Source organism: Balaenoptera borealis (genome assembly GCF_965194805.1).
Source record: "Balaenoptera borealis genome assembly, chromosome: 8".
In the NCBI taxonomy this organism is placed as follows: domain Eukaryota; kingdom Metazoa; phylum Chordata; class Mammalia; order Artiodactyla; family Balaenopteridae; genus Balaenoptera; species Balaenoptera borealis.
This window is the reverse complement of record NC_138865.1, coordinates 12,649,858-12,673,649: the sequence shown is the minus strand read 5'-3', so window position 1 is coordinate 12,673,649 and position 23,792 is coordinate 12,649,858. Positions and strand designations below refer to the sequence as shown.

The following is a 23,792-nucleotide window of genomic DNA, read 5'->3' as shown; positions in this document are numbered from 1 at the left end:
AATCAGATTCATTTCTTAAATGAGATTTTTTTTTTTCAGGATAATGCTATAAGAAAAAAGAAGAAGAGATGTGAAGTGGGTGAGCTATTAACAGTTGCCATCCAGCGTGCACATCTGTGCAGTGCGGCTCAGTGGAAGCAGGGCCCCAGGCCCCGTGCCCAGCCTTGGGGAGGAGGCCGTGCAGGGTATGATGTGGGCGGCAGGGCTGTGGAAACATCTAGGCCTCCCATTCCTCCTCCCGGCTGCTGCCTGGTTTGGGCCGTTTTCTTGTTGATTAATGCTTTCGCCCAAATAATGAACAGGGAAATCAAATGCATGTGTTTGTGCTAAAGGACTTGAGGACACGGGGAGGGGGAAGGGGAAGCTGGGACGAAGTGAGAGAGTGGCATGGACATATATACTCTACCAAATGTAAAATAGATAGATAGTGGGAAGCAGCCGCATAGCACAGGGAGATCAGCTCGGTGCTTTGTGACCACCTAGAGGGGTGGGACAGGGAGGGTGGGAGGGAGGGAGACGCAAGAGGGAAGGGATATGGGGATATATGTATACGTATAGCTGATTGACCTTGTTATACAGCAGAAACTAACACACCGTTGTAAAGCAATTATACTCCAATAAAGATGTTAAAAAAAAAAAAAAGTAAAACATAAGAATTGCTCTGGGAAGGAGGTGAGTTGACGTGGATTCTTTAGCTTCTACTCGTGTCTCCATAGCCAGGGTGTTTTGTCAGCTTCTAAGTTCACTGCACACCTTGGGAAGCAGCTCCTGAGCCTGCACCTGGGCCAGCTGGGCCCTGTCGGCCTCTCCTTGGAAAACCTGTTTCCCCTTCAACCCACTTGCAAACAGCCCCCATGCTCTCGGGCTGCCTTGGCCTTCTCTGTCACCTAAAAACCCTGATTTCTAATCTCGACCCAGATATGAAAGGCGTGATATGGTGGGTCTTTCAAGAAGAAGCCACCTTTTACAGAAGAGAAGACATGCAAAAAAAAGTCCATCCTTGATCAAACAGCAGTGAGGAAGGAAGCTACGAAGACCTCATCCCAGGAACTCTGTACCCCACAGCCAAACACTTAGAATAGTAAATTGTGCTCATATTTGTATATTCCTATACAAAATACATTTGCATATCTACGTAATTTCATCCTCCCAGTAAGATAGGTATCTTCCTATTTTTTAGGTTAGAAAACTAAGGTGAAGAATAGTTAGGTGATTTGCTGGAAAGTTCAGACTCAAATTCAGGCCTCTAAACTCTGTGTCACTGACTGTCTTCCATTCCAGTGCTAAGTTTTCTCAAGTTTAATAACAAAGTGGAGTTCATACTTTTTTGCCTTCTGCAATTTCAGTTATTCATGAAGAGGATAATTTCTACGACTTCTAGGGAATTCAAAGCCCTTCATGGGCTCTAAGCCTACATATCACACTGAAATAGAAATATCCATTTAGCGATCTGGAACACCAGGGCACGGGTGAGGCATCCTCTGAGCCCCCTCCATGCTCACTGGCCAGGCCTGTCGCCCGTGCACTTCCTCAGAGTAACAGCCAGAGAGCCAAGGCCACTGGCATTTGCCAAGTAAAACTCCGGATGAAGCCAAATAATGGCCTTAGCGTAATTTCTTCGAAGAAGCTATTACGCTATTGGTAAGTAGCACAGGTCAATGGTTAAGAGCACAACTTTGGGGTAAGACTGCTAGGTTTGGACCTAGCTTGGTGACCTTAGGCAGCAGGATTCTCATCTATAAAGTTGAGATACGAATGGAACCATTAACATGGGAAAAGGTGGTGATTATATGAGCTCAAAAGACAGAACCTGGCCCTACGTGCTCAATAGACGACAGATGTGATCACTGAAGTACTAGCATCATTTTTTTTTCTTATAAGTTCTGTCCGAACTTAACCAGCAATCAAATGTGAAACCCAGACTCTGCAAAAGATCATAGGAAGATACTGAAAAGCTCTGCACATCTACCCCCATACCCTCAGTGACCTGCCATCCACTCATGCATCATGATTTTTCACTGGTTTCTGTGGATGGTACAGATTTTACAATTGTAGACGGTGGAAATTCTACCCACAAATGCCTTGTTCCGGACTTTCTCTCCCTGCATCCTCAAGACAGACAAGAAGTACACTGAACAACCAATAACCATGGTCCCATTGGGTGCCCCTACCAGGATTATATTTCTGCACTGCCAGTTTTTTGTAGAAAAGTCTGCAAGGGGTGTAGGGGATCTCTTCCCCGCTAAGCCTCGGCTGGTACCATCTCTGGGTCTCAGACCAGACAGAGGAAATGGGACCTTTGCTGATGAGCTAGATTCTGGTGTGGATCTCTTGACTCTGCAGCAGCAGGCTGCACTTTAGCAAATCGTGGTTGGAGGAAAATAGACCTGCAAAGTCACAAGTGTGAAGAAAACGTGTTGCTTTTCAGAGCCCTGATGTTGTTTATGCTGTACTTGGCAGCAACAACTGTGGGAAGCTGATTACTGCATTTTGTCTAATTATACCAGGTAAGTTCCATCTAACAGGCTTGGGTTTATTGTGGTGGTGCATCCTTGGATACAGGAACCACCAACAGTTGGACCATGAACCATAAGATGTGTGTGGTGGGGTGGCGGCTGAGGGAGGGGAGGTTTTCTGGAGGCTGCCTTCCTACCTCCTGCTTTTTGAGTCTCTTTCTAGAAGATTCCACCTAAGAGTAAATACTATTGTGTGCGTGGTGTAATGACTCAGTCTCAAAAGAACTGCCCCATGTTGTCGAATACTTTACAAGCCAGGAAGTCACTGCAGCAGCCTGATGAGCAGGACTCAGGTTTCCCAAACTCATTTCTTTGTTTAAAACACAGATTCTCAGACCCTCCCAGAAGAGTACCATTCGATATGTCTGGAGCGGGGCCCAGCATGATTCTTATCCTCAGCCAAATTCGGGAAACATCTATGGGTCATAGTATAATTAGCGCCAGAGCTTTACAGATGAAGAAAATGAGGCTCAGAGAGGTTAGGTGACTTGACAAAAGGACAAACAAGACATGGATGACACAGCCCACATCCAAAAGCAGGTCTGGGTCCGCTGCCCCTCCTCTTAGATTCCATCCCATCCCGGAATCTCACGCTGTCCCCACTAAGACCCTCTAGGTTCAGGGTTTCCCTTTCCTCTGGAATCAGTGTGGTATTTTCCACCTCACCACAGAGCTGACTGTTGTCTCAGCCTTCGGTGGTCTCGGAAGCACCTTCCTGCAGTAGCCCTGGTTGGGACTGGAGGGGCTGATTCCCAAGGGGCTCACAGCGTGTGGCTCCGAGGCCGGGCTGGCTGGAAGGCCTCACAGGGAGAAGGCCGCCACGATCCCGCGGGCTCCCTGGAGGAGGCCCCAGCCCCACCTTCACTCCCCTGGGGGAGCCACTGCCTTTCCAGCTGTTGGTCTAAGACTCCCAATGGGTTGTAAATTAGCTTTACATGTTAGTGGCTGCTAGATGGGGTGACCAGAAAAGAGACCACCCATCCATTTCCTGTGGTGTCTGGTCCCCTCTTTGGATCACATCAGCCGCTTGTCTCCACCAACCCGAGTCGCATTTGGCCCAGGAACCTCAAAGTGGAAGTTTGTAGGGAGAGTGACCAGGCTTCTGAGCTATCCTGGACCGTGTTTGTATTTCTGTTTTCTTCTCTGACTGCGAAAGCGTATACTCCTGCAATCCCTACTCTTCTCACCCCTAACTGCCTCCCGAGGTCCTTCCTTCTCAAAGGCGAGAAGGATGAAGTTTCACTGCTTCATCTGAAAATACGTTCTTTGTACCTAAAGAATCAAGATTGCCGATGTGTGCTGTTTTAGTATTTAAACGTGTGATGCAAATTTCTTATATATTTTCTTCATTTAACTTTTAGTTTAAAATTACTTCATTTTGTTAGAAAATAATAAATGTAAGTAAAGAAAATGAAAAAAATTAAATAATAATATCAACATCCAGAAGCCACCATTGTTAACACCTTGGTATGCAGGCTTTCATACCTTGGGTTTTATAATGCAACTACTCTTTTTCATATGTATATATATATAATTGGACCATACTGTACATAGAGTTTTTAAGCTTTTTTTAAAAAAAATCACCAACATCTTTCATGTAATTAAATATCCATCCACAGCATTACTTTTAATATCTAAAATGTGTTTCAGTGTAAGGATGTTTTATTATTTATTTAATGAGTTCCCTAATGGACACTAAGAATGCTTTTAATTTTTCACGATTATAAACAGTGCTCCAATGAACGACCTTCAGGCAAACTCAATTATTTCCCAAGTATACATTCCTAAAAGTAGAATTGTTGGGTTAAAGGGTACATACACTTTTTTAAGGCTAGTACCATTAGGGTACTCTGCTGGAGCCGTCTACCTTCCTGTAGTAGGATGTTAGAAAGTCCCCACTTTCTTCTAATTTTGCCATCCTAGGCATTTTCGTTTGTTTAAAAAAAATCTTTGCCAACTTGATAGGAAAAAAAAAAATGTTATCCTGTAGTTGCCTTAATTTGCTTTTATTTGATTATCAATGTGGTTGGGATTTTTAAAAACATGTTTATTGCTTGATTATATTCCTTCTTGAATTAACTCCCGATGTTCCTTGCTAGCTTTTTAAAATTAATCTTTATTGGCATATAGTTGCTTCACAACGTTGTGTTAGTTTCTGCTGTACAGCAAAGTAAATCAGCTATACGTATACATAGATCCCCTCTTTTTTGGATTTCCTTCCCATTTAGGTCACCACAGAGCACTGAGAAGTGTTACCTGTGCTATACGGTAGGTTCTCATTAGTTACCTATTTTATACATAGTAGTGTATATATGTCAATCCCAATCTCCCAGTTCATCCCACCCTCCCTTCCCTCCCCCCACCCCGGTACATTGCTAGCTTTTAATTTGGGATTTTTTTTTTCTGCTTAATTTATAAGACATCTAATGTTCACCTGGTTATCCACAATGTATAACATAATGGCTGACAAAGAGTAGGCATAAAATGAAGTTTGCTGAACAAATGAATGAATCTTTTTATATGTAAGATAATATGTCATATGTAACAAATACGTTCCCAGTTTGTCCTTTTCCTTTTGATTTAATGAGGGAAACTTAGACATGCAAAAATTTTCTTTTTATGTAATCACATATTTATGCTTGGTGGTTTCTGTCTTTGGGATTCAAGATTAGCAAGGCTCAATTATAATAATTTTTTGAAATGCCTACATTTTTAATTAAAAATATTTAATTCAAATATGTTTCAGTTTATGATATGAAATTAGATACCTAACCTTTTTTTTTTTTAATGCTTAACTAGTTGGCCCAACACCGTTTGTTAAACATTCCATATTTTCCACATTGACTTGAGATGTCTCCTCACCCATACAAATACTTCTGTATTTATACTATTCATGTGTAGAAAAACTATTTTTAAGTGTTCTCTTCTGTTGCATGACATTTCTATATGTTCCTGCAAAACCCCGTATTATTCTAATTATTGAAACTTAAAATAGGTTTTAAAGTCTGGTAGGGCAAGGCCCCTCATTTTTCAAAATGCGGGGTCCTATTTTAGCACCTTTACTTTTACAGGTGAACTTTTGTAAAGTTTCCCCAAACATTTTGTTGGTACTTTGATTGGCATTGTGTTAAATTTATTCATTAATCGACATCTTTACAATATTAAATCTTCCCACCTCTCCGCCAGCTGGAAGTATTTTGTCCTTCCTCTGAACTCCCTTAGCACTTTATACCTTTTTAAAAATCACTTTTCTAAGCTATACCCACCCAATTTTTCAAACCTGAAACCCGAGAGTCGTCCCCTCCCCTTCCTTCCCCAACCTTCACCCCATCCAATCAATCATCAAGTCCCGTCAATGTTACCTCCTAAATTTCATCCACTTCTGCCTGTCCCCACCACCAGCACTCTAGCCCAAGCTGCCATCGTTTCTGGCCAGGGCCACCACACTGGCCTCCAACTGACCTCCCTAGCTGATCATGGCACTCCCAGCTTTAACTATTCCAACAACTCCCCATGGCACTTGGGATAGAGCCACACAAGCAGGCTCAACCCTCTCTTCCAGCTTGAACCCAACCTCTCTTTAACACTCTTTCTTCCCTGTTCATAGTTGCCATCAAATATATCCCATGTTCTTTCCTACCACAGGGGCTTTGCACATACTGTTTCATGTGTTTCAACTGTCCTTAACCTTCCCTATCGTTTTAAGATTCCTCTGACATATATCCCCAGCATCCTATACAACTCGCCACATTTGTAATTCCTTGTTCAAGTCAGCCTCCATGATGATAACACTAATAGCAATAATAGTATTAATAATACACACCTTTCGAATAATAAGATACAGTTGCTCTCTATTTCAAATGCTTTACATGCAGAGGTGCTCTAGACCTGGTGTGTACCAGCTCATGAGAGCAGGTTGTTAAATTTTCAGGAATGCTGTGAGCTAGCTGATGTCATACTGGTAGCTTGAAATCAGCCATGGTGAGAGTACCTGCACCATGGAAATCAGCGAATGCTGCAAACCAATGCTCCCCTGCCCCTTTTCCCTGGAGAGCTGGCTGTTAAACCTTTACCGGCGCACCACTGTTGCCATGCACTGTATTAGTTAGTCCTCATCACAGGTCTGGAAGGTAGGTAACCCATTTTCTAGATGGGGAAACGAAGAGGTTAAGTCACTCCTGCAAGATTTAAAACTATGTAGAGGCCAGCCAAGCTGTGCGTCCGGCCAGTCTGACCCCAGAGCATGAGCAGTTCACGTTTATTTTGCTATATCATAACGTTGAGGAAGGAAGGTTCCCCCTGGTCTGACTGGTCTGCAGTGGCCCCAGCACAGAGCACAGGGCTGGGCAGAATGGGCACGTTCAACTGATATTTGCTTCAGGAATAAGTCAACGATGTCTCAGCGCATCAGGAAAACAGAACTATTTGCCGACACTGCATTGCTAAACAGAAGTCACCAGGCAGGATGGCCAGAGCCCTGAGTCCTTGTTCTGACTCCACATTGAATTCAACGGGCAAGTCATTTCTCCCTGGGTCTCAGTTATCTCACCTGCAACAGAGGGAGTTTGACCAGATGCTCTTCGATGTCTCATTATCTCTAAAATTTTTGGATTTACATGTAACATAACATCTATTATTTTTACTGTTATGTGGGCTCCTTTTTTTTTCTTTTTTTTTAAATCTGGCTTATACCCACCTCTCAGGCTGTCATCTGTTCTCTACCTGAGACACTTGCCCCCAATTCATTGACTGCCAGGTGCTATTCTAGCTAACACTGGTGAACCAAACAGAAAACACAGCCCCGAGGAGGTCCAGGGACAGAGGAAATGTGAATGGAGAAGACAGGAGGTCAAAAAGATAAGGACGGAGGCAGACAGATTTCCACACCTGCGATACATGTCTCTGCTCAATGCCCCTTCCTCAGAGAGACCCTCCCTCATTCTCTATCCCGTCCTTGTCACTATCTGAAATTATATCATGTATGTTCTTGTTCTCTGTCTCCCCCTCTAGAATGCAAGCTTTATTAAGATGGGGGGCTTTATCTTGCCCACTTCTATATCCCAGAGCCCAGAGCTGTGCCAGCCCATGGTAGGCATGTAATAAATGCTCATTTAAATGACTCAAAAACTATGTCCCTTTGGAGCTAGAATGGTAAATATTTTATTGCAACTGCAATAGAGTCTTCCATAGATCCACAAAAACAGGTAACCCAACCAAGATGTGCCTATCGCAGAGAGAAAACCTCAAAGGCAAAATGTTAAATATATACCTAAAAATCACCCTCTTCCACCTACTCCTAATTGATATCTAACCCGACATTTACGCTTAAACAAGAACAGGAGGTTAAGTCCAAATGAGAAAGAATACGCTATAAAATAATATTGTTAGAAATTCATAATATGTCTGATGTAGTTTCTTGATTTCTATATTTCTTTCTTTCCCCTTATCTTCTCTTCAAAGTAACAATATTCTAGTTTATCTCCCTGCCCTCAGCTGTTCCCCTGACTAACTCAGTCTTTATATATCAACAGCATTCATTTTTCCTAAGATAACAGTTTTGAGTAACTCTCTCACATAGGAACCTTCAATGTCATCTTAGATCTTGCCAAATTAAGTCCTAGCTCCCATACAAGGCCTTTTTTTCATTTTTTAAAACTGCGGTAAAATACACATAACAAAATTTACCCTTTTAACCCACTTCTAAATGTGCAGTTCAGTAGTGTTAAGTACATTCACTTTGTTGTGCAGCCAACCTCCAGAACTTCTGCATCTTGCAAAACTAAAACTCTGTACCCATTACACAACAATTGCCCCCATCCCCCCAGCCCTGGTAACCACCATTCGACTTTCTGTCTCTATGAACATGAACTTTACATCAGTTCCCCAGGCTTTACTTCATGTGACCCTGCTTTACATCACTCCCGCAGGCTTTTTTTTTACGTCTATTCCCCAGGCTTTTCGTCATGTGACCTTGTTTAATGTCACGTGACCCTGTTTTAGGCACCACGCAGAACTTTTGAGCTGTTTTATGGTTTCCTTCCCTGCCATGCCTAGCTCGTCTCAGCTAAGTTCTGGCATAAGTTCTACCTAAATGGATCCCCACAGCTGTTGAACCAGCCTTCTCTCCTCCAGATACAAGCACACGTCACCCTTTGCGCCTTTGCACATAAGAGTCCCATAGTGGAAACTCTCTTCCTTTTTCTCTTTACCGATCCAAATCCTCCCCATCCTTAAAAATGGTCTTCAATTTCATCTCCTCCTTGAAGCCTCATCCCACTGCTGTAGCCCACATTAAAGTCACTCTTCCTGAAACTCGTATTCCATTCACTGGAAATACTAAACATTTTGAACACTCTAATTCTCCTGCTGTTCTGTGCAATATACCATTGCCTCTTCCAATAGTTTCTAAATTTCCAAATAGGGACCATGTCTTCTATGTCATTGTCCCTTTAACCTGGGAAAAAGTAGTAGATACAATGTAGGCATTCAACAAATATTGAACCAATTAGATCATTTCTACTTTCATAAAATTGTAAAATAATTTGAATCACTCTGCAGCACCATTAGGCAACTTTCTTGAATCCTTTTCAAGAAAATTGAGTTATAGCCAGCAACTTTGTTGAATTTTTTTATCTGATTTGCTTGGAGAAAAATCTATTCTAGCATGGTTCCAGCTGAATTAAATTCATAAGGATGGGCTCCTGAAATGAGGTGCCATGACCGTCTCCCAGACTGCAGAAATTGCTTACATAAAATACAAATTTAGAATCAGGTTCACATGTCCCCGTTCAGTGCCTATCGCCCATTCCACCCTTCCCACACCAGTAGAAAGACCTAGAAGAGTCAGAATGATTATAAAGCGTAAAAAGTAGGAACCAGAGCAAAGGTGAACCAGGAGCCAGTCTCCCTTGGAATCGTTTTCTCACCCACCTGTGTAAATGAACCTCCCTGGAGCTCCTTTGCAGAACTGTTTGGATTTATAAGATAATGTCACTTCTACTACTCCAGGAATGTGCCGAGGAGGAGTCTGCACTCTGATGGCATGAGGAGTTATTAGCTGAGGAATAAAATACCTGTTATACGAGTTATCGTGCAGATACTGAGCACACAAGCATCTCCTGCTGCTGCCCCCTCCCCCACCCAGGGCAAAGTGGTGCGCTCATGACACCCCAGATGCTTTGAATGCCCTGTCCCTGTGTCTCATGTGTTTCTCTCTCTCACCCTGGAATTTCCTTTCAACCCAACCTGTCTACACTTCCCTTCCTATCAGCCCAGCTCAAGTCCCTCTCACCTCCCATGCCCACCCAACCCCCATCCCTGCAATCATTCCCTTCCCTCACTCCTACACTGCCGTGACCTCACAAATTGATTTGGCAATTTCCATTACAAACGTAGCACTGTTACATATCTTTTTGTAACTTGTTTTGCTGTTTTTCTCATTATCACAGTAGAAAAATTGGAAATTACAGAAAAATAAAGAGAAAAATGTTAACATTGCATAACCCAGAGACAATCGTTATTAATCTTTGGCATGTTTCCAGTACTCTTCTGTGGTTGTGTGTTATATAATTAGATTTTACATCCATAGATACTGTTGTCCTGGTTTTTTTTTTCTCCACTTAGCATTATAGCATGTGTTCCCTTTTCCTATGTCATTAAAAATATTTCAAATAAAATTTTTAAATAAATGATGACACTTCATCATTGAACCATTCTCCTATTATCCAATATCTAGCCAGTTTCTAATTTTTCACAATTATAAACAGTACTGCAGTGAATATTTATCTTTTTAAGGGATCCATGCCTGCAGTAAATTGTGGCTTACATGTCTTTTAATCCTGGTGCCCCACTTATAATAGGTACTCAGTAGTGTGTGTTCATGCCGCTGACATTGCAGAATTACTAGTTTCCCCAGATCAAAACAATCTTTGGGGCAAAGAAAATCAGGGAAGCGAGTTGCCTTTGCCTACCTCGCTCCATACAAGCATAGTCCCAAACACCACTTGGAGGCCATCAAAGAAGTTGTCCCCAATGATGATGACCATGGCTCCTCCGGTGGTCCAGCCTTCACTCGGGCTAATGGCTTTGATGCATGGAGTAGCTAAGAAGATAGGAAAGAAGAAGTCAGGTTTGCCCTTTGGTGGTTGAAGTTTGGAGTTTGGGGACTGGCTGCGCTTGAAAGCTCTTGGTCATCTAAGAAGTTCAAGTGGAGCTTTGCTGACTTGCCATCATTCCCTAATTGGTTGTTGGTTTTCACCAGGTCATCAAAGCCTAATGAGTTGACCACTATATATGAAAACGGCTAATTGTGCAAAAGGTGCTTTTAAAACTCTGTTGTTTTTCCCCATACTTTTATAAGTTGTTCACACTACAAATGTGTAAATCCCTTTTCTCTCCCCACCTCCTCTGTCCCAAGATGTTAAGATCTACAGGGTCTGTTAATGTGCTAGAGAGAGAAGGAGAAAGCAAAATCTATCATAGTTGAAGGTTTTTTTCAGCTCTATCAAGAGACAATTTCTAATCACTTTCCTAACTTTGTAGGAAGGATTTTCCCTCCTTCTTCCATATGTTCAAGGCCTCTGGACTTTACATCCCAACAGGAACCCAATATGGTTTTCAGGCCATAACTAAAGTCAATCCATCACTCCATTTCCAAAGTTGACAGGGTCAAAGGTGGAGGAGAACTTTGGCAGGACTCCAAAAACACGAGCCCCCTTTGAACAGCCAGTCAATCACATCCAATCAGTCAAAAGAAACTGGATGGGTTCCTAGTTCTGAACCCTGGGATTTTCTTCTCCCCTTTCAGTGCCCACTGTGGGAGAATTAACACCACTCCAAATTCTTTACTGATTCAATCATTTTCTTTCAGTTCATTAATTCCTGTTTGAAATGATACAAGACACATTTTAAGGGCCAAGATGGGGTGGGGTCTGGTGGGCAGTATACAGCAAGACATCACACTAAAATAGGAGCCCCATTTAGCCATTCATTCTATATTATAAGAGTTGAGTTGTACACTAATGAGTTGAGGAGTGGGGAAAAAAGAATGTAGATGGGATTTACTTAGGTTTGTCAGTTATCTTCCTCGATATACTTTATTTTTTTGGACAACTTGAAGTTTAACAGTTACCAGTATTTCTAATTACTTTAACGCACTTGGAAAACTACCCAGAGCAGACCATGATTTCTTCTTGTCCAAGCAAACAAAAATCAATTAGTGTCAGTTTCATTCTGCACATTGTTTTGTTTTGCCCACAATCTGTTTAAGGGCACATCTGACACTTATTCATACATGTCTGGCACGGTAATGTTCCTGTTTAACTAAGATGTCATAGGCCTACATTTGCCTGAAATGCCCCTCTAGCAAGAAAAGAAAAAAAAAGAAAACCCCACAGAACTGAATGAAAGAGCCGGTGAGGCACGGGGCCCTGAACATTGGCTGGGAGATGTGTGGGGCTTACATGAAAGGAGGCAGAAGTCACTGTTTACAGCTTCATTTTTAAATCCACATGGTCTTGTGTACTTTCTCCACTCCTACTCAGAGACATCAGTTTGAAATTCAAACAAGGAAATTTGTGGAGAACATCATTTGTCTGCCAGGCTCAGCCTGGACAGCAGAGAGCCCTACCTTCCGACGGGTCCAGCCTTCTCGCTCTCCGCCCGTGCTTCGAGTTGTTGTGAACAAACATGTTGTCGGAAACAGCCAGCACGTGTCCATCCACGTTCACCGTTGTTGACAACACGACCTGCAGATTTCAAGGATAAAGGCGGGGCGGGGGGTGGGTTGAGTTAGTTTCCCAGAAAGTCGTAAAAGGTGCAAAACTCTTTTGCCAGACTTCCATATGGCTAACAAGGGACGGACCAGAACGTTGGGATGAGGCATGCTCCCGGCATCTCGACGGGTTAGCCGCCTCCTGTAACAATAGCAGAGCGTCACGGAAAAAGAGGCCGCCTTTCACCCACGTGCTGTCACGTATTTGTGCTCCAGCTATGCCCAGGTGACGAAGTGTGGCAGCTGGCGATCTGACTGGCTGGTTCTAGGAAACTCATCTCTATCAAAGGACTTGGACGATCATTCCCAGGTGACCCTTCGGGCTGCAGTCGCAACAAGGAGCAGATTGTGTGTGATCAGGAAGCTAAGACGGAAACACCAGCTGGGAGGTCATTTCTCATTTCTCGGGAATGGGTTCTTGAACATCTGACGTGTGCCAGAGTAACGCTGGGGTATGGACATGCTGCCTGATGAATTGTACCTGGTGTCCCCCATGCTGGAGAGCAGCGGCGGAGATGCTCACACCTTGGGTGAGAAGGTAAGGTTTCGGAATTCGGTGCTGACAATGTAGGACGTTTAGCATCTAACCAGACGAAAGGGAAGAGATGGGTGTGGAGTAGTGGAAGGGCATGATTTAAAGTCCAACAAAACGGAACTCAAATCCCATGCCTGCTACTTCCTAACTTAGAACCTTTGCAGAATTATACTTAACCTTTTCGGCTGTCCACTTTTCTTATCTGTAAAACATACACAACAATGCCTATCTTGAGGACCGAATGAGATAAAATGAGGATAAAATGAGAAAATAAATGTAAAGCATTTATGGATGAGTTCCCATCCTAGTTGCCTCGCCCCTGCCTTGTTTGGCCAGTCGATAGGACAGAGGATATTACTCATTCAGCCCCTCCCAGAGTCTAAGCTCTGGAGGGGAGGCTCCAGCAAGGGGGATTCAGGGGCTAGGTAACCACAAAAGTTACAAGGCATAGTCCCTACCCTCAAAGAGCTTACTTTCAGGTTGGAGAAACATGGCAAACAAGCAAAACAAGTAGCACAGAGAATGAGGTCAGATTGAGTTCTATGTGTGTGCTGCAGATCAGGGTGCAGGAGCAGTTCAAAGAGGTGGCGATCAGCCAAGGAACAGTGGGAAAGCACAGCAGAAATGCATTGACTTGGGCATATCCACCACCGACTTACTGACCCAGGAAGGCGAGCCATCCTAGATACCAGTCTACCTGTTAGTTACGCATGGCATTTTTTTTTTGGAGAAAGGAACTTGTTACGTACATATCCATGTATATGTATAGACCTGAGGAAAGGCATTGAATAGATACGTAATGAAGAGCTGTGTTTAAAAATGGCTCTTCCTGTCCACTCCCAAATTAAATTCACTGATATTCTACTTGGAATTTTTCTGCCATCCCTTCCTTACTTATTAAACGAAGTGGGGACAAACCTTGACCCTGCCTTACTCTTAATATGAAAGAAGATTCACTGGACAACACTTAAAGGTTTTTTTTACTATGAATTATTTCAAGCAAACAAAATAAATATAATGAACCCCCTTTTTTTTAAAGTGAAATTTACATGCATTGAAATGTACAAATCTTAGCTGCACAATTTTGACAAATGGATACAACTAGGTAATCCACACCATATCACAACATAGAACATTTCTATCTCCCCAGAAAGTTACCTGGTGCCCCTGTTCAATCCACCCTACCCTCTACCCCTTGCCAAGGCAACACTCTCCTGAATTTTTTTAACCTTAAATAGGATTTCAGATGGTATCTCTAAAAAAAATTTTTATATATATTGTAATATAATAAGGGTTTGGAGAACCCCTAAAATCATGAGTCCACAAAGTATTTCACCTAGCCTGGTGCCACGGCATAACAGTGGCATACAGGAATTTTTACATGGACATAAATGGCTGTAGTTATCAACTCAAAAGCATTCACTGAGCTCCTGGTATGTACTGGGTATTATTATGTCAGGCCCTGGAGATTCTAAGACCACAGAACAATGTGTTCCTGGTTGGCTAGTGTCTCTCTCACACTTCAGCTCCTCACTTGTGAAGGCACTACCGATTCGGTGTCCCTGCCTCGCTGTGACACCAGAATGAACTTAAAGGAAACTCCGTTGTCATTCAGAAAATTATATCACTGTAATTGCTCACAATTCAGGGATGCAGCCTGTCTAGCTCCAGGTCTGTTTTCAATTGTGTCCATGTTAACATGGTAAGAGTCTGGGGAAAGGCTTTCCAGAAAGTTCCTATCGTGCGGTGGCAACCATAAGACAGAGACATCCATCACTCCCTGCAAGGGCACGAGGCACAAGCTCTTATCAGGGCCTCTCAGCAGAGCTCAGGATGGAATCATAGTCAAAGGGAGAGAGGGGCTGAGTCTCCTGGTCCTGGGGTTAAGATGAACACGAAGGCTGAAAGCAATCACCTCTGTTTCTGCTTACCAGCAGAAAATAATAGGACAAAGCGGAGTAAAAAAAAGAGGAATCGGATCACTTTTATAAGTTGTGTGCGTGAATGGATTTTCAAAGACATAGCTGTTAAGATGCAGGGGTGGCAAAGAAGGTAGGCTCCAAAATCACTCTTAGTCTTTGGCTTTGTAACTGAAAGGATGCTGATTTCATCACATTATTCAGGTAAGACCAAACAAAGAGTATGTCTTAGTTTATATGCATAAAATACCACACCCACTCCTCAGCTTAATACTTGCTGTTCCCTTGATCAGGAACACTGTTCCCATCCTTCAATGCACAAGTTAAAAAAAAAAAAAAAAAAGACATAGCTGTCATCCCTGGAAAAAACCAAAAACGAGAGGGTGGTTCAGGCTTTAACTGCTAACGAGCTGTGCTAGGCACAAGGAGGGGAACCTCAACCTGTGTGAAGATTATATGGATGTGAAGAGCATTCTCTCCGAGACCACGTTAATTCATTCCACAAGCTCCTTTTTACACTGTACTTGAACGCTCCTTGTGCATTCCTGCCACAAAATATGGGGCTTTCTTGAGCCAGCTGATTTCATCATTGTCCATTTGGGTGGAGTGAGACTTGGTTCCAAAGAGAACATTTCCCGAATGACATACCCTGATGGTTCAGATGCACTTCATTATTTTCTATTAACAATGGAAATAAATTTTAATCTCTTGCTGGCTAGCGCTGGCCTCTCATGACAGCAAGGGAATTAACCTGAATTATTTCAGTGTCTGCAAAATTTATTACAAGATTTTAAATTATGTCCAAATGTATGTGCGTGTGCCTGTATATATATAGATATGAGGCAAGTTCCCGTTTTTAATATTCCAAATATCTTAGACTTTGAGGGATCTAAGAGAGCCTGCCAATTTAACTGAATTTACAAAACGTAAAGGATTTGATACACAAACTCCACCACGTGAAACCAGACATGTTTGGTGGTGGTTCTTTTTTTTAGGAATGGTTGTTTTTCTTATACATGGAGACACACACAAATATTGACTTTTCCATACACTCACTCTCCTTCTGGAAGAGTGAACGACATGATGGAGGTGAAGATACATTTGGTACATTCAAAGCTTCGAATTTAACTTCCTTCACTATTTTCTGATGAACGATGACAACACTGATATTATTCTATTCAGAGAAGTTAAAGTTTCTGAATGTTTGAAGACTGAAGGAAGTGGATTGTGCATTCCAGCATCGTCTCCCTCCCAGGCCTTCCCCTTCCACAAGCCAACTTCTTTCCCCCAGTGAGTATTTCCTGGGTCACAAAGGCTGACCTTTTCCATCTGGAATCAATCAGTCAACCCCTGACAACTTCCTGAAACACCTCACTCCATTTCCTGTTCTCTCCCCCTTCTCTCTTTCCCCCTGGTTTGCTTCACTCTTCAAAACTGCAGGCCACAGCAGCTTAATGTTAGAGGGTCAGACACAGTTAGACTCCAAAACACTACACAAGGACACCTTTGACCTTCAAAAATCTTTACATCTTAGCTAAACAAATCAAGGTCAACATTTCTTACCATTACCTTGTTAACTATTTGTAGGCATCTTTGCCAACGATCTTCTGATCACAGATTCATCAATACCGCTTGTTCTCCTAAGATCATAAACTGATCTGTTTTAGAAGTAGCGAATTTAGTATTGACAAAATAGCATTAGTATTTTAGTTTGAGGTACCTGAAACTAAAAATCTCGAGTGTTATAATAAACATATGGAGAGTATTCCATCCAAAAGGACTTCTCTGTCTCATCAGTGTCTCCTATCACCTAAACCTGATACCTACTCTTTTATACAGCTGTCAGATTCTCTTGGCACTGCCATTCTGCTGGCACAGCCCGAAAGGATGCCAATTAGGAATACAGATGTCCATAATTTGTGTGGGATGGACCCCCAGCTTTTGCTGTTGACACTGGTGACAGCTTTCATTTGTTTCTCAAAGTTGGTGTATCTGTATTTCAGCTCAAAGCTCCAGTAGGAGAGTCTGCAGATCTGAAAACTAAGCCATTGTAGACTAGCGCTCTCCTCAACTGGTACGCTTCAACTCAACACAAAAGCAACAACCAATTATATTCACGCAAATATCATTTACGACACGGTAGCTTTCATTCAAGGTGTCAAGAAAGAGAAGTAAGGATCTATGGAAATTGCTTGCATTTTTTTAAGCGAAAGTAGTTTTTCACGTTTTGCCATTCCTCATTTTGTTTAGCGTGATCTCTAATTTTGGGTGAGGCCAGATCAATAAACGCAGACCAATTGGTGCGTGACAGTGTAGGTTCCATTTTGAATCATCCAGTTAAAAGGCAGTTTTAGCTGATTATACAGAAGTAGAAACGCGAATAAAAAGTTTGTATCTCCCCTTGAAAAATACAAGAAAGTTTTAAGAACAAAAGCTACAACTGTGCGAGCCGTCCACTCAAAGTACTCAAGAAAACGGATTGGCTTTCTCAAATTATATTTTCCTTCTCATTACCCAAAAGCACTCCCATGTCCCCCACTCTAATAATTTATACAAAGCAGGAGCTGAGTTGTAAAGCGCTCTTTCCTGCCTATAAAAGGCCACAGTGGGAGTTACCCTTTAGGTGGACACATCCGTTAATCTGCCTGTACAGCTAATTTTCCAATAGAGAAGCTGTTTCTTTGGCATCAGAATGACAGCATGTGGCAGGAGGACTTCTACCACCCTGATTTATTCCCACCATTGGGTTATTTTTACGCCTCACTCCAAAATGTCTATGGCTCTTTGGAACATCACACTTAAAAAAAAAAAAAAATCTATCCTTCTCAAAGCTCTAACTGTATGACTTAGTTGAATCAGAGGAATGACCAGCTTGGATACTACTCCCAGCCAGGCTTTCTCAGCTCATACCCAGGTGTTCCTACAAAGACCCTAAGTCTCATACAGGAGGGTAAAAGAAAAAGAGAAGTCAAAATGAAAAAGGTGTGGAATGACTAAATGATCTGCTCCTTGAAACAGGCAAGAATCCCAGTGTCTGTACTTGCTAGAGAATCATCACATTGGTTGGAAACCTCCCTGTATGGGTCAGAGTTCTTGCTTTGAAAACACACCCAATTCTACTATTAGTCAGACACATTTCCCCTCCATTTCAATGAGGATCATGTACCTTCTAACTGAAGATGGGACGTTTGGTAGTTTAATCTCAGTAAAGTTACAATAGGTAGCATTTAGAGCCCACTCGACGTGGAAAACTCTGATACCTACTTACAAACATGCGTACACCAAGCTAAATAAAATGGCCTCGAAAATCCCTGTTATTTTGCCAAGTACGGAAAAAAATTCTTTATGACATTTTACATCTGGAAATGGAATTAAATTCATGATGTGCTTTTCCCTTATAACTGTTCAGTTGCTATATATGTTATTTCAGCTTTCCCAAAGCATAACTATTATGTGGGATTTTATTTTCCACCTGTGGAAGGAGGAAAGAAACACAGAGACCACTAAAGGGACAGAGGAAATCAAGACAGACTTCTGGTTGTGGTGAGCAATCAGGTTTGGAGTCCATATCGTGAGAAGAAATACTCCACTGATGTTTTTAAACACTGGCGAGTTCTCACATTCGACGAGGGGAATCTGATGAAACAATTTGTCTAAGCCTCCGTAATTCAACCCAGGCAAAGAACAAACAAATTGGCTACTGCAAATTGTTTCTCCCTACCTCTTTATTCTTGGCACACATTACATTTTCAAGCCAGATTTAAAGCCCGGGTTTTTCTTTGTTACTAGACTTCAGAGTCTCCAAAATTACCTTTAAACACCTACCTACCCCGTAAGTATGGATTTTGTCATCCTTTTTTTTTTTTTAAGGAATTCCCAGCATTCTTAGCAATCGCTGGTGTTTCATATTCCCCAAGGTTACATTTTCTGTTCAGTTGAGTATCAAGTAGCAAACGAGAGAACGCAAAGTTGATTGCTGCTGAGACAGATGTGGGGCGTTCTGGAGTTGCTCACAGCAAGGGAGGGGGCTGTGGCATTAATGACATAAGTCCCGAGAAGATACGTTCATAAGTCACCAGACAGCGCTGTGTTTCAGTGAGTCAGAGGTATTTTGTGATCTTCCGGGCACCGTACCACATGCAATGGAAGCCTCCAGAAAACACTGTCACTACCTCAAGGCGTTTACTGTGCAACTGATAAAGCAGAACAAACACTACACATTATCAGGAGATATTACTATGTGGTAATACATAATTGAGGGCTGAATTATGTGGCCACTGTATCCTCTAGGAGTCCAAAGGTAAGAAAATTAACCCTAACTGAAGGCAGTAACAAACAGTTTCATCAAGGAAATGAGATTTGAGATAGGGCCTTGAAGAGTTGAAAAACTTTTATTATACAACTCAAGGGTACCAAAACGATTATTCTGGCAATAAAAAAAAAAAATTCTAACTGGCGTAAGTGGAGCAGTATGCCAAAGGGCATGTCTGCTGGCATATTTTGGCAAGTTTGGCTTAGGATGGACACCTTTTAGAGCTTGTTTTTAAAAAACTAGTTGAATAGGTACGGAAATCAAGTGGCAATTTTTTTATCCTGCATTTTAGGTCATCAGGAAGCCCAAAGGTCATTAACCTGCTTTACAACCAAATTTCTCTTCATCTCAAAGGCCAGGCTACATCTACCCTACATCATTTTATTCCATTGAGGGCGATGCTTGTCCCATCTGAAACGTATGCCAAGAGGGATGGCTATGGTCCAGGGCAGTATTTTACTAGCAAACATTTTGAGGCTCACAGGGGAGCCTTAACACATTCGATGCCATTCTTGATTTGGCTGGGCCATTCTCTTTCACCAAACTCTGTCCCTAGGGACCTCGTGAATCACCTGTCATGCATCAAAACCCAGGAGCACGTAGGACCCATAAGCAGCTTAAGAATCTATGCACTCTTATTGTGAAACTAAGAAAGCTTTGCTTTCCAGGAAGTTCTGCATCTGATGGTCCTGGAAAATGTTCAAGGGTAGGTTTTAGTGCCCAAATTTGAGTCTCTTAAAATGTTGGAGCGTTTAGGGTTTGTTTCCACCTAACTGAAATCTAACATATCCTTTCCCAAGGGTTATATAGGCAACTACCTGCTTTTGTGTCTCTCCTTTTCTCCCACAAATAATTCAAAACACAGTTCCTGTGTGAGTTGGTCAAAATTCTTAAACCCTAATTCTTGTCCCCATGTGAGATACCAAAAGAACGGGGCGATAGGGGTGGGCAGAGGGTATACTGTCCAACAGGCAAGAGCTTGAAGTTACCCACAGAAAGCTTTCCCCAAGCTTACAGCATTAGACTGGGCAGAAGATCCTCAGACCTTCAGAGGTTTTTTTTTTCTGACTCCAAATAGATAATTACTATTTCTTAACTTGGACTTGCTGGCTTGTGCTATCACCAGATAATGGACCCACCTGTTGATCAGAGAAGCCATAAGTCAAGTGCTTTTCATTCTGTGCTTTAAACGTGTGGCTCAGTAGCCCAGCAACTTTCACACGGTGGGTGACATCACAGAGCAGCTGGGGTGGCTCTTGAACTGAGAGACTTGAACTGAAGAAACCTGCAGGCAGCTGGAGCTGTATTAAATTTTTACCATTTGGAGTTAATTTAAACTCTTGTTTCCCTCTTCACGGGTGTGAGAGAAATATTCACCATTTTTTTTATTTAAGGAAAATAGATGGTGATGCCATTAAAACGTTTTATATAAGAGCTGGGGTTTAAGAAGTCATACGGGTTTGTTGGATGGAGCTTGGCCCTGTTCCAAGGCATGAGTAGCCCTGCCCTTTGCTCTCGCATCGTTTAGTCAAATAGATGAATGGCCGCCACCCAGCTGTGTGGACGAGGGGCCCTGCCATCCACGTGAACTTCCCCGTTGTTTTTGTACAGTGGTTGCATCCAGCACGTTGCAGTAACAGGTTGTGGGCCTCCCACATTATCCAACTACCCTGATGACGTCAGTCCGTCCTCACACGCCTCACTTCGTTTCTCCATTCTGATGGAGGAGATCTTGGTGTCTTCCCACCAGCGTGCATGTCTGCTTTCTTCCTCAGAGGTCTGTGAGACCTGCTAGGTGTGTCCTTGCAAAGCACCAACCCCTCCCTCACCTCCTCCGGGACCCCCTCAAAAGGCCCTTCTAGCAGGCCCCTCCTGGGGTTGTACACAGATCCCTATAATCAAACAGGAATCAATTCAGCACTGACGTCTCTCCCAACCTGACCCTGGAAATGACTTTTCTTTCACCTGAAATGTATGCACCCCTCCATACCTCTTGAATTCTTATCTTTTGAAGCAAAGGATGGCAAGAACTGTTGATGTATCTCCATTCTCTCCCTGACATAGCTATATAACAAAATGATTACTTTGGTGGACCTCATCTAAAAAGGGAATCATTTAGGGGTGAACTTGAGACACTCGAGAGTCACTCAGAAAAGTTCAGCAAACGCTAGGAAGAATCTTTATCCCAATAACAAGAAAGCTACACACTGGAATGAAGGAATTCATTTTAAATGATTCTAGGGTTGGAGATTCAAGGCACCTGCTACCAACTCCAGAAAGAGTAATGTAGCAGTTGGTGCTGCCCATGTAATGGGAAATACTGCAGTCTTCTACAGTGGTCAGGTCTGTTTAAAACAGAGTCCTTTTGAGGCAGGGCGGGGTGGGGGAATTGGTAAGGCCTCTAAGCTTCCCAGTGTCAAGTACGTGACCTGCTGACATGTGTCCTATTATAGCTGATGCTGTGGAAAACTCTGGAAGCTATTGGGAAGAGCATCCACACTTGCTATTATGACAATGGCAGGTAGCACTGAGCTCCCATACCATCTGAACTTGACCACACCGCTGAGTCCCAGCAGGCAATACAAGGACAGCTGGCACCAGGGCCCCTGTGCTTAGTCAGTTCACTGGAAGACCTCAGAGAAGCAGAGCTAAGCTACATAAATCATTCATTTATCTCACTTTCCTTATCTCCCCACTAGGATGTAAGTCCCACAAGGGTGAGGGATTTTCTCTGTTTTGCTTGCTGATATATCTGCAGCACCTAGGATAGTGCCTGGCTCACAGAATTTCCTCAGTAGTATTGGTGGGTGAATGAATCAATGAATGAGGGCATCTGTGTTTTCACTCTGACTTGGAGCAGACCCAGCCAGCCTGTCTATGAGAATGAACTGGCAACAAAAGCCCTGATTGTTGTCAACTTCTACTGTGTTTCAGGACTTGAATGTGGGTAATGACAACATGCCTGACTCTTCCAAGAAAGTGGCTTGATTTTCTTCTGGATTTTCCAACTGCCTGCTCTCCACCCACGATGCAGAGAAATAAAGAATGGGGTACATTATGTCTTAACAGGCCTGTCAGCTTAAACTAGACATAAATTTCTTTTCCTTTCCTTCACCGAGCTGTTAATCTGTGTGTTTCAACTAACTGTTCCATTTCAAGGAGGGCAGAAGTGATTTTCTGCCTTAATGGTCCATGGATTCAGATACTTTGGGGGCCCTTTTCTTATTTTCCTTCCTTCATTTCTCCCTCCCTTTCTCCCTCCCTCCCTCCCTTTCTTCCTTCCTTCCTATCTTTTTTCTTTCTTTCTCTTAAAAATTCATTTAATAGGGCTTCCCTGGTGGCACAGTGGTTAAGAGTCCACCTGCCAGTGCAGGGGACATGGGTTCGAGCCCTGGTCCGGGAAGATCCCACATGCCACGGAGCAACTAAGCCTGCGAGCCACAACTAGTGAGCATGCGAGCCATAACTACTGAAGCCCGCGCACCTAGAGCCCGTGCTCGGCAACAAGAGAAGCCACCGCAATGGGAAGCCCGCGCACCACAACGAAGAGTAGCCCCTGCTTGCTGCAACTAGAGAAAGCCCACGCGCAGCAACGAAGACCCAACGCAGCCATGAATAAATAAATAAATAAATAAATAAATAAATAAATAAATAAATAAATAAATAAATTCAATTAAAAAAAATTCATTTAATAACAATTTTTTGAGCTCCACAGAGTGACTGGCATTGGGGAGAAATACAAAAATAAATAAAACATAGAGATTATCCTCAAGCAGCACACAGGCTATTAGACAAATAATAATTGGAAGACAGTGTGATCAGTGGCATAGTAGAAGCCTGTAGAGAAGTACGTTGGCCAATAGGTCTGCCAGAAAATGCCTCACTAAAGAGGTGACGCTCAGCTGCAGGCTTGGAGCATGAGCAGAGGTCACAGGTTGGTGAGGAGTGAAGGGTTCCCTGGCAGAGGGGCGAACATGTGAGAAGGTTCCAAGCAATAGTCCACGGAATAGAAATCAGTGAGGTGTGCCTGGTGGGTGGGGGAACGTATGGCAGCATCAGGGGGGGCGCATGGCAGAAGCCCTGCCTGGTATGAAGCTACTTCTCAGCCATGCCTTGTAAAATCTGAGCTTTTGTCCATGGACAGGAGATATTTTTAACCTGCTTTAAGCAGAGGAGTGACATGTTTTAAAAGATCACTTTGGCAGCCGCGCTGAGGATGTATTAGACGAGGAAGGAGGAGAGGCAAAGGGCCTATTGCAGTTTTTCGGGAGAGAGAGGTGGATCTCACAGATACTTAGGAGGAAGGCGCGGATCAGGGAGGAAGCACTGAGTTCTGCCGTGAGCATGCGCTCACTAGTCATCCACGGGAAGATGCCCAGGAGGGAGGCAGAGCTGGGGGTCTGCAGCTCCAGAGAAGGGGGAGGTCTGAGGTTGTGGAGCCGGGAGTCATCGGGAACAGGTGGTCTTTACAGCCAAGAGAATGGGAAGATCATCAGGATGAGTCCTAAGTGGACAGGTCCCCATCGTGAGGGTTAAATTACATGGAGGGTGCCCATTGGGTGTTAGATGAATTTCATTTCTTTAGCTCAAGGGTCCGTGGAATTCTTGGAGATGTCTTAAGAGGTCTCGGGACCCCTGAAATTTTAAGCAAAACTTTGTTGGAATGTAGCTTTTTACTGGGACAAAACTACAGCTTATACCAAATTCTCAAAGGGGTCTGAGCGCCGCCCCCCCCGAA

General features: G+C 43.0%; 1 protein-coding gene across 2 annotated transcripts in view; it reads right to left on the bottom strand.

The window, feature by feature from the left end:
- Positions 1 to 23,792, bottom strand: part of EBF2 (EBF transcription factor 2) — a 190,359-nt gene that overhangs the window by 30,579 nt on the left and 135,988 nt on the right. For both annotated transcript variants that reach the window (XM_082402795.1, XM_082402794.1), the window contains exons 8-10: positions 12,145 to 12,262; positions 10,487 to 10,617; positions 9,447 to 9,573 (exon numbers count right to left, since the gene is read on the bottom strand). In XM_082402795.1, the coding sequence (XP_082258921.1) occupies positions 9,447 to 9,573; positions 10,487 to 10,617; positions 12,145 to 12,262 (376 nt within the window). The remainder of the gene's footprint in view (positions 1 to 9,446; positions 9,574 to 10,486; positions 10,618 to 12,144; positions 12,263 to 23,792) is intronic.